Raw genomic sequence first — 9,617 nt, forward strand, 5'->3', positions numbered from 1 at the left:
AGGAGAGCGGGGGGGTTTCACCGTGTTGGCCAGGCTGGTCTCGAACTTCTGACCTCAGGTGATCTACCTGCCTCAGCCTCCCAAAAGTGCTGGGATTACAGGCATGAGCCACTGCACCCGGACCCCACTAATTTTTTTGTTTGAGACAGAGTCTTGCTCTGTCACCAGGTTGGATCTCAGCTCACTGCAACTTCTGCCTTCCAGGTTCAAGCAATTCCCCTGCCTCAGCCTCTCGAGTAGCAGGGACTGCTACCATGCCCGGCTAATTTTTTGTATTTTAGGAGAGACAGGGTTTCACCGTGTTAGCCAGGATGGTCTCGATCTCCTGACCTCGTGATCTGCCTGCCTCAGCCTCCCAAAGTGCTGGGATTATAGGTATGAGCCACCACGCCTGGCCTTTTTTGTATTTTTAGTAGAGATGGGCTTTTGCCATGTTGGCCAGGCTGGTCTCAAACTCTTGGCCTCAAGTGCTCTGCCCACCTCAGCCTCCCAAAGTGCTGGGATTACAGGCGTGAGCCACCGCACCTATCCCTGCCTCCTTTCAGGTATGGCTTCAGGCACCCCCAGACTCACTCACAAGGGCCCGACCCTCCTTGCCCCATCAGCACATGTGGCATTGATGTCGTTCTGTCCCATCTGACCTACTGTCCATCTAACGTGCCTAGAGATGGACTTCTTCTCCAGTCTTTGTCCAGGGCCAAACCCCCTCCCGAGCCAGGACAACCTACTCATCTCATTATCTGGGGGAGACCCTGCTACCCAGAGGAGACCTGGACAGAGTGGGGGCTGGAGTGCAGCCACGTACAGGATGAAGGTCTCGTCCCAGACGGGGTTGAGTGTCTGGGTGATGACCTGCGTGCGGTGGGTCTGCTCCTCGGGGATGGTGTGCCTCACCACAGCCTTCTGCCGATGCCGGGACCCAGGGCTGCCCCCCGGCGGCACACCTATACCCTGCTCAATGCCCAGCAGGCAGTAGGGGTCGCTGAACCCTGGGGAGGAGTGGGGAAGACGAGGCAGCCAGGGAGTCGGCTGGGTCCCTGGGCGAGGCCCTCATCACCCTCGCCCGGGGCTGAGCCTCCTCCTGGGGAGAGGGAAGAGGACCAGCAGCATGGGGGCCAGCACTGCAGAGCTTCTGGGAGGTGGGTGCTCCCACCAAGAGTCCGGGGCCAGGCTGTGATGGGAGAGGAAGGAGCCAGGAAGAAGCCCCTCGGGGACCCCGCCCCGTGCTCACCACTGACATCTTTGCCCAGAATGCCCTTGGCCTGTTTCACTGTTGCCTTCAGACAAAATACTGGCTTCTGGAGGGACAGGAGGGACGGCCTGAGTCCCTGAGGGGGCTGGGCTTCCCAGGCCCCTCCTCACGCAGGGTGGCCCCGGCCCCAAGTTACCTCGAGCTCCCTGACCCTCCGCAGCACCTGCTGGTGCTCCTCAGGCTCCACGTGGAAGGCCTGGTGGGGAGGCGGGCGGGTGGGTGGCTGGGGGCACGAGACAGGGCAGCTGCAGGAAGGGGGTTGGGGTGGGGGCTGGGCTCACCTCCTGCAGGTACCGCAGCAGCTCAGAGGCCTCCGTCACATGGTTGGGTTCAGGCTGACCCAGGCGGTGCAGGACAGTGTAGAGTGCGTCCTCGTAGAGCAGGGCCCGCTGAGACACACGGGGTCACCTTGGGGACCCCACCAGCCACCCCTGGCACCAACACCTCTCGCTAAGGGCAGGACAAGGGGCGGCTTGTGCAGCGGAGGGAGTTGAGACCCAGGAGTCCCCTCCCCACCGAAAGTTGCTTGCTGCCATCAGCGTCGGCCAGCAGGAGGATGCACAGCCGCCCTCCCCACCTCTCTGCACCCCAACACTCTGACTCTTACCTGCTCGGGGGAGACGTGGTGGGACGGAGGCTGGATCTGCAGAGCAAGGTGGAGAGGCAGAGTGTCCTGGGAGGCCCAGAGCAGGCTCAGATGGACAGGAACGGCTCCTCCAAAGCCTGAACCAGGCCAAGGGTATGGGGGCCCCAGCACCCTGGCCTCCAGCCCCACGGATGCCCCGCACCTGTTCCCCCAGCAGGCCTCCTGGAGGTCCATCCCCTGGCCCGCCGTGGCTGAGGTCCATGGGCGCCCAGCAACGCGAGCCCTCCACGCCCGTGCCCCACCTCCCTCCCTTCCCCAGAGGAAACAGCTCTGCTTATCGGTGGCGGCTGCTCCTCACCCAGCAGCGGAAGTGAGGCTCAGCAGCGGAGGTGAGGGGGGTGCCACGCCGGCCTAGGGGTCTGCTGCTCCCCGAACAGCTCACCCCGCAGCAGGGACACCCCCACCTAACGGAGTCGGCTCCTTTGGAGCTGGAGGAGCAGGGGATGGGGAGTCAGGCCCACCAGAGGTAGGGGTTCAGAGAGGCTCAGACCGCAGGGCCTGAGGCTCACGGTGGCCCAGAGTACACCTGGCAGCCCCTGCTCTGCTGGCCCAGGAGGCTCTCCCCAGGGTGGGGTAGACAGGGGAGGGTCCCTGGTCCCCAGTCCCAGCCTTCGAGAGGTGGGGCCAGACAGCAGGGCACCCACACCCGAGACCGCAGTGCTCCCCAAGGCCAGCTCTCTCCCCAGTGAGGTCACTCCTACCTCCGGGGCCGTTTGGGGCAGGGGATCCTGTAGATCTCTGACTCTGCGGCGCCTTATCTTGATGGCCTGGCGCAAGAGGGGAGGGCGCTGCTGCAGATGGGAGAGGAGTGTCGCCATGGTGGCCTTCTCTGCCCTTCCCTGTCCGTTGGTGCTGGGTGAAGACAGCGAAGCCACAGGATTATGCAAAGAGCCTGGGGCTGCCACCCTCTGTCAGGGGAGGGTGTAGGGGAGGGTGGTAGGGGGGACGGAAGGGTGAGGGTTTCACCGCTTCGGAGAGGCCGTCTCCCAGGCCCCCTGCACCTTCCCCAGCCGGGATCCCTACAGGACCCTCCTCTGGCTGGAGCAGAAGGTGGACTCTGGGCAGGCCTGGCCCCGCCCCACCCTCCCACAGAGGCCCTAGGAAGGGGCCAACGCTCTCAGCAGGGGGCCGGGGGTCCAGAACAGGCAGGCAGCATCCTGCCCCATCCATGTGCTGTGCCCAGGCTGGGCAGGACCCTGAGGGAAGCTGACATGGGCCCTGGGGGGTTCTCGCCCCACTTCCTGGAGTGCATCCAGACGTGGGGTAGGGCTCAAGGTGAGGGCTTCCAAGAGGCGTCTCCCTGGAGGACAGCCAGTTGCTCAGCCTGCCTGGCCCCACAGGTGACATTCCATGGAGATGACGGGGCCAAGCTGTGCGCAGCAGGGACGGCCCTGTGCCCTTGTCCCCACCTTGGCGGTCAGGAGGGTGCTCTCTTCAAACGCCCTTGAAGGGGGCTTAGCCAAGTCCCAGAGAGCTCCGGGCCAGGATGGCCAGGAGGAGAAGGCAGAGCAGCCGCTGCCCCATCTCTCCTGAGGACAGACTTGGCTCGGGGGGGACGGGAAAATGCACCTCAGCATGGGGCTTTCCCAGAACTCTGTGCCCAGTGCTGGGCTGGGGGACTCGGGGGCACGTGGGCCTGGCCACGGCCTTTGGCCATTTCCCACCCTCCTGTCCCTTCAAGTTCACAGCAGGGCACGTGATGTGGGTGGTGGTGAGCCAGCTCGGCTACCCCAGTGTCCCTGTCACAGGTCCCGACATGCTCCAGGGCTGACTCAGCCTCCCCCCTCCAGCAACCAGGACTTGGGCCAGGGCTGCCATTCCTCAAGGAGCCAGCAGGGGACAAGGTGTTGACCCCAACCTTTCCCATCCAGGCTGATGATGGGCCGAATCCACCTCTGTCCCAGCCAGGTCCCGGGGACTCGGTGGGGGAGGGACACAGCTGCTGAGCGACAACCACAGGAACTGGCTCCAGAGGCCAGAGCTGTCCTGGGGACCAGACAGCTGGGCCGTGAGAATGGGGATCCTCCCGTGGGAGGGAACTGTCCTGGGAACCTCCAGGGCCCTCGGCAGCCAGACGGCTCTCCTTCCGGAAGAGACCGCCTGGGTCACCACATGCAGAGCCAGAAAGGGTCCAGTTATTTCATTTTTACTATTTCACATTTTCAGCAAACAAATCAAGGTGCAAACAGGGTTTATTTCACATTAATATATTAACTGGATTTTTTGTCAAATAAATAGGGAATTCTCTTTAGATAACCATCTCCTCACTTCATGGCCAGTCCAGGAACAAACAAGAGCGAATGTTAGCGCATCCAGGGGCACGAAGCTTAAGGGGAAGAAGCAGGCTGGGGGGCTAGTGGCAGGTCCCGGCCGGCACGAAGGGTCAGGGGCCCTTGTTTCCAGCTCCACCCAGCAGCCCAAGTGGACAGACATGCATCCTCTGGTTCCAGTCGGGAAGCTCCTTCTAGAGGGAGGTGAGAGGTGAGGGAAAGCAAATTCCAGAAACACCAGCAAAAGGCAGAAGCGCTTCCTCCCAGCCTCGGTGGCCCTGCCCTGACGCCACCCAAGCCCTGGAAGCTCATTTTACAGCTTCAAAAGTCACACGGGGTGGCAACAGCATGACCCAGGACAAGGAAGGGAAGGACGGGTGGCGGGGCTGCAGCTGCACCCTGGCTGAGTGGAATGCGGGCACGGTGGCCTTCTGAGACCAGCATAGACCAGCGGAAGGAATGTGAGCAGGGCCTGGCAGGGCCGGGGAAGACACCTGGCTGGTCTGAAGTGGCTCATGAGGCTGAGTGTAGCAGCGGCTGCCAGACTGAGGGAGCTGGACTGCAGTGGAGGAGGTGGCCAGAGAGTCCCTTTGAGGGGAGAAGCTGAGAGTGAAACAGGAACAGGGGATGCCCCGTGCTTCCAGGAGAGCCCCAGACGGTGCGTGAGGCACACTGGGCAGCGGTGTGGGCTCTGGGCTGGCATGGGAAGCTGGGCGGCACCTCTCCTGAGGCCGGGGGCCCTAATGTCCCACAATGCTAGTTTCTGGTAATTGTTTATGATCAGACCTGGAGGGAGAACGAGGCGTCCCCTCCCCTCCCCCAGCCCCAGGGCAGCCCCGATGGAAGGGGTAGGGTACAGAGATAAGGGTGGGAGGCAGGGAGGCAGGAGGGCCTACTGGGTCTTCTTATCTTCCGGTGGGTAGTAGGGAGGTGGTGGCGGCTGGCTCTAAAGAAGGGAGAAAGGGAAAACTCGCGTTAGAAGGTTTAAAACATGGCGCGGTCTTCCCCCTGCGGCTCCCAGCGTCTGTGGCTGCGGGGCTGCACTGGCACTGCCACGCTCTCACCGTGGGCATGTAGACGTTGTGAGGATTGCCTGGGTTGTAGTAGGCGCTGGCGGCTGCTTCTGCGGCCTTGGCTTCGGCTGTGAGAGCAAACACACCTAGTGTCAGTGACAAGTTCTCATCCCCTGAGCTCAGCCCAGAGACCCCGGGTCCCCGCAGCTCGGGGCAGCTGGTGCTGGGGCTCCAGTTCCACCAGTAACAGTAGCAGGTGAGGCTTCCTGAGCATGGGCCACGTGCTGGCACGGTCCTTTCCAGGCCCATCGCATGTCTCACCTCATCTCATCCTTGAGCCAACCCCCCAGGTGCCACTGTGACCGACCAACTGAGTGTAGATGAGAGGACCGAGGCACACAGGGTGACCTTCCCTGCCCAGGCCATGTGGGTGGCTAAGGGATGGGGGTGGGGCCAGAATCTAGCTCTGCACCACCAGGCCACGGCCCTGCTGGGCCCCTGGGGCAGTCCAGGGATCATCCATCATCTGTGGCTCTCAGCAGTCTCTGGCAATTCTGAGGCTCTCTGTGCAACCTTGGGGAGGAGAGGGCTGGTCCCGAAGGGCTGCCAGCACCCAAGGGCCCTCACCTGCAGGAGTGGAGGGGACATCGGGGCCGCTGACCGGAGGTTCCATGGGCCCAGGATAGGGCGGTGGTGGGGGCTGCACGTATCCCATGGCCCCATCCATCATTGGGGGTCCTGGATAGAACTCTGCTTGGCAAGAGAGCAACAGGGACCCGGTGAGCACCCGGCTGCGGCCCCCCTCCGAGGTGGGGCCTCTCCAGATCCTTTGTTAGTCCTGAAGCAGCTCAAGGAATGAAGTCTCCCTGGCCTGGGGGGAGCCTGGATAGGTGGGCTCATGAGGGGAGGGTGGGCAGCAAAGGACACACTCACCAGGCGGGGGCGGTGGATAGGGGTAGCCAGGAGGGCAGGGGTACATTCCATTGGCGACTGGCGGGGGATAGACATAGGCCCCGCTGGGCATGTAAGAGTAGCCATAGGCTCCATTGGGGGCTTCACCTCTGGAGGCTACAAGTACAAGGGGAAAGAGAAATGAGTGTGGCCTGCCTTGGGGCGGGGAGAGGGCGGTCCCGCTGCCTGCAGAGGGGAGCTACTGGGTCCCAGGAGTGTGCCCAGCAGACATGCTCTGTCCACCCCACTCCACTCTCCACCCACACTCGGGGCTGCCTTGGTCAGGGATGGGGTGATGAGAGAGGACAGGAGAGGTCAGAGCCAAGGGAAGGCCAGGGAGGTCAAGACAAGGGTGGAGGGTGGACAGAGGCCGGGAGGGAGGCTCAGGGCTGGGGTAGGAGTGAGCTGGCGGAGGATGTCTGCTGGGCCCATCCCTTGGTCATTTTCAATGGCTGCAAAACTGCAGTTTAATGGTTGGTTTAGTGTTTGTTTTATGAGGCCATAGTAAAGTGTCCTTGAGTGCAAACAGCTTTGTCAAAACGTGACCCACCTGCTCCAGGCAGGGAAACGCAGCCTCTGATGTACAGGACAGAGCTCACGCCAATGACAGCTTTCCTTCCCAACTCCTAGGCCTGGTCAGCCTAGTGCCCAGACACTTACCTCTTGAGTGTTTAAAAAAGCAAAACAAAAAGGAAGCAAACTCAAACCAAACCCCTACATGTTCAGTGTGTCCTCAGCCCCTAATCTTCGGAGCCTGGATACCTTGAGATGCCACTTGGAGCATCCGCTGTCCAAACTCAATGGCGCCCCCTGCCGTGAAAGTCAACTTGTAGGAAGCAGAGCCTTCCCAGCCACCTGAGAGGGGAAGGACAGCGAATAAACACCACAGAAAAAGAAAACTGATGCCCAAAGAGATGGCTGTTTTCCTCTCCAGGGCTTCATCCAACGCCCGGGAGGCTTGCGGGAAGCTGGGCCTGCACTGTGATGGGGACTTCCCGGTGCCATGGTTTCCAGCCTGCTGCCTGCATAGGAGCCAGCACTGCAGCCCGGCCAGGCCCTGCTATACTCGCTTCCCCCTTTGCAACAACGGCCTCTCCTTCCTGGAACGAGCCTGTCCTCCCACCACTGGCCCAATATGTACACAGGTGCCAAGGCCACCTTGGTTTGGTTTTAGAGCTAACATCAAGGTTTCTTTCCACCCCCAGTCAAGCACTCGGCAGCTGTACAGGAACAAGCCCACTTGGCAACAACCGACCTTGAAATTCAGAGCAGACCTCTCATCCTAAAGGGGTCCAAGGACAGACTCCAGCCCCTCTAGCTTGGCTTCTGCCCAAAGAGGGACCAAGAGTACCTCAATAGCAAGGGCGGGCCTGGCTGGGTGTCAAGGGGAAGGCAAGTTCAATGCAGAGGTTTCTGGGGCCTGCCAAAAAGCCAGCCCCAAAGCAGGGTGACTCTGGCTTCCCAGAGGCAGTTGCCTCTTCCTGGCTCTCACGAAAAGGCCCCTCTCAAGAACTGATGCAGCTCCTTCCTGAGTCGAAAATTTGTATGCACTCGCCAAGTCGCACTAGGCATCTTGACTCAGTCTGCAAGCTTCTGAAGACTTCACGCTCTGAAAAGCTCATCTGAGCTGCCGTCTTTAATGCCAGCATTTTCCCCAGCTCTTGGCAATCAAACCCCACCAGCTGGCAGCCCAGAGCTGGGAAGAGGTCATGGCTAGGGTGGTAAGGGGTCTGAAGGGGACACCCCCAGGGCGGCAGTCAGAGGCTCCCAGGGCACCTCTCTGGAAGCCCCATCCGTGTCCCTGAGTTCCCATCACCTACCTCCCGCTTCCGCCTTCACTGTTCCCTTGATGTAGTTTGCACCAAATACAGGCTGCTTGATCTCACAGTCTTTCATGAGATAAAATGGCATCATAAAGGACTGCATGGCATCCTTGCCCTTGGACAGAAAGATGACCTGCAGGGAGAGAGGGTGAGGTCATCAGCACCGGAAGCACAGCCCACGCTGCCCTGCTTCCCACCTGCTTCCTGGGAGTGACGAGTCTGCTCCCAGTGCCAGGGTCCAGTAGCCCCACGGCTCTCTCTGTGCCAGACACTCCTGGAGAGAGCTTTGGAGAGGGAAAGGGCTCACTGCAGCCTGGAGAGGCCAAGCTCACGTACATGGGAGAAAAACGTACTGGTCACGGACAGTATCTATGAGCAGGGCAGACTGCTCTGTCACTGACATGGTGGTGGGGAGGTGGTGGCGGTGGTGCCTAAGTGAAGGGGCCTACGAAGGAGGAAGGACAGGCAGAGGCAAGGGAAGGACAAGTAGAGGCAAGGCAGGGATGGGTTCCTGAAAGGGGAGGCCTGCAGCCTGAGCTCTCCAGAACCGAGCATGATGGTGCAGTGGTCGCTAGCTCCCATTGAGGCGGACTATAAACAGCAGCAAGAGCTCTCCTGGAGCCTGTGCCTGGAGAACCGCCTGGGTTTTCTTTTTTCTTTTAATTTTATTTATTTATTTTTCGAGACGGAGTCTTGCTCTGTCGCCCAGGCTGGAGTGCAGTGGCGCCATCTCGGCTCACTGCAAGCTCCGCCTCCCAGGTTCACGCTATTCTCCTGCCTCAGCCTCCCGAGCAGCTGGGACTACAGGCGCCCGCCACCTCGCCTGGCTAATTTTTTGTATTTTTAGTAGACATGCGGTTTCACTGTGTTAACCAGGATGGTCTCGATCTCCTGATCTCGTGATCCGCCTGCCTCGGCCTCCCAAAGTGCTGGGATTACAGGTGTGAGCCACCGCGCCCGGCCTTTTTATTTTTTTGAGATGGAGTCTCACTCTGTAACCTAGGCTGGAGTACAGTGGACCGATCTTGGCTCACTGCAGCCTCTGCCTCCGGGTTCAAGCGATTCTTTCGCCTCAGCCTCCCAAGTAGCTGGGATTACAGGTAAGTGCCACCACGCCTGGCCAATTTTTGTATTTTTAGTAGAGACAGGGTTTTACCATGTTGGCCAGGCTGGTCTCGAATTCCTGACCTCAGGTGATCCACCAGCCTTGGCCTCCCAAAGTGCTGGGATTACAGGCGTGAGCCACCAGGACTGGCCAGGCCAGGGTTTTAAATCCATGATTTTAATCTGTGACTGAACATGCCAACTTGAGCCTCCAGAGATGGGGTTCTGAGGCTCCACTGTCTTTGCTAAGTCATGGAGATTAAAACTTGAGGCCGGGCGCGGTGGCTCAAGCCTGTAATCCCAGCACTTTGGGAGGCCGAGACGGGCTGATCACGAGGTCAGGAGATTGAGACCATCCTGGCTAACATGGCGAAACCCCGTCTCTACTAAAAATACAAAAAACTAGCCGGGCAACGTGGCGGGCACCTGTAGTCCCAGCTACTTGGGAGGCTGAGGCAGAAGAATGGCGTGAACCCGGGAGTCGGAGCTTGCAGTGAGCTGAGATCCGGCCACTGCACTCCAGCCTGGGCGGCAGAGCGAGACTCTGTCTCAAAAAAA

The 9,617-nt window shown here is 60.4% G+C and overlaps 2 protein-coding genes across 4 annotated transcripts; both read right to left on the bottom strand.

The window, feature by feature from the left end:
• Positions 1–400: 400 nt before the first annotated feature.
• Positions 401–3,195, bottom strand: LOC113220561 (protein unc-13 homolog D-like). Of its 3 annotated transcripts, none has more exons than XM_026449892.2 (6): positions 2,600–3,195; positions 1,860–1,895; positions 1,534–1,641; positions 1,389–1,448; positions 1,232–1,298; positions 401–989 (listed from the first exon to the last, which is right to left on the bottom strand). In XM_026449892.2, exons 1-6 carry the CDS (start codon positions 2,714–2,716, stop codon positions 574–576), a joined length of 804 nt encoding a protein of 267 aa, XP_026305677.1. In that variant the 5' UTR covers positions 2,717–3,195; the 3' UTR covers positions 401–573. The 3 variants fall into 3 exon arrangements, with proteins under 3 accessions (XP_026305677.1, XP_026305679.1, XP_026305678.1); XM_026449894.1 differs by lacking the exon at positions 2,600–3,195 and adding an exon at positions 2,041–2,173; XM_026449893.1 differs by lacking the exon at positions 2,600–3,195 and adding an exon at positions 2,041–2,138 and having other exon boundaries at positions 1,860–1,925.
• Positions 3,196–4,028: 833 nt separating this feature from the next.
• On the bottom strand, positions 4,029–8,552 carry LOC111542410 (WW domain-binding protein 2). Its single transcript, XM_026449895.1, has 6 exons — positions 7,953–8,552; positions 6,895–6,987; positions 6,115–6,249; positions 5,809–5,931; positions 5,233–5,309; positions 4,029–5,114 (listed from the first exon to the last, which is right to left on the bottom strand). The coding sequence occupies exons 1-6, from the start codon at positions 8,056–8,058 to the stop codon at positions 5,061–5,063; spliced, it is 588 nt and encodes a 195-aa protein (XP_026305680.1). The 5' UTR covers positions 8,059–8,552; the 3' UTR covers positions 4,029–5,060.
• Between the last annotated feature and the right edge of the window lie 1,065 nt (positions 8,553–9,617).

This window comes from Piliocolobus tephrosceles, unplaced genomic scaffold (genome assembly GCF_002776525.5).
Source record: "Piliocolobus tephrosceles isolate RC106 unplaced genomic scaffold, ASM277652v3 unscaffolded_3703, whole genome shotgun sequence".
Classification (NCBI taxonomy): Eukaryota; Metazoa; Chordata; class Mammalia; order Primates; family Cercopithecidae; genus Piliocolobus; species Piliocolobus tephrosceles.

Coding starts and splice junctions, on each gene's coding strand:
- LOC113220561 (XM_026449892.2), bottom strand. CDS start 2,716: ATGGCGACACTCCTCTCCCATCTGCAGCAGCGCCCTCCCCTCTTGCGC. Junction 1,896..2,599: donor TGCCCCAAACGGCCCCGGAG/GTAGGAGTGACC, acceptor CTTGCTCTGCAG/ATCCAGCCTCCGTCCCACCA. Junction 1,449..1,533: donor TGCTGCGGTACCTGCAGGAG/GTGAGCCCAGCC, acceptor CCTCCCCACCAG/GCCTTCCACGTGGAGCCTGA.
- LOC111542410 (XM_026449895.1), bottom strand. CDS start 8,058: ATGCAGTCCTTTATGATGCCATTTTATCTCATGAAAGACTGTGAGATC. Junction 6,250..6,894: donor GCTCCAAGTGGCATCTCAAG/GTATCCAGGCTC, acceptor TTGTACTTGTAG/CCTCCAGAGGTGAAGCCCCC. Junction 5,310..5,808: donor TGTCCCCTCCACTCCTGCAG/GTGAGGGCCCTT, acceptor TTGCTCTCACAG/CCGAAGCCAAGGCCGCAGAA.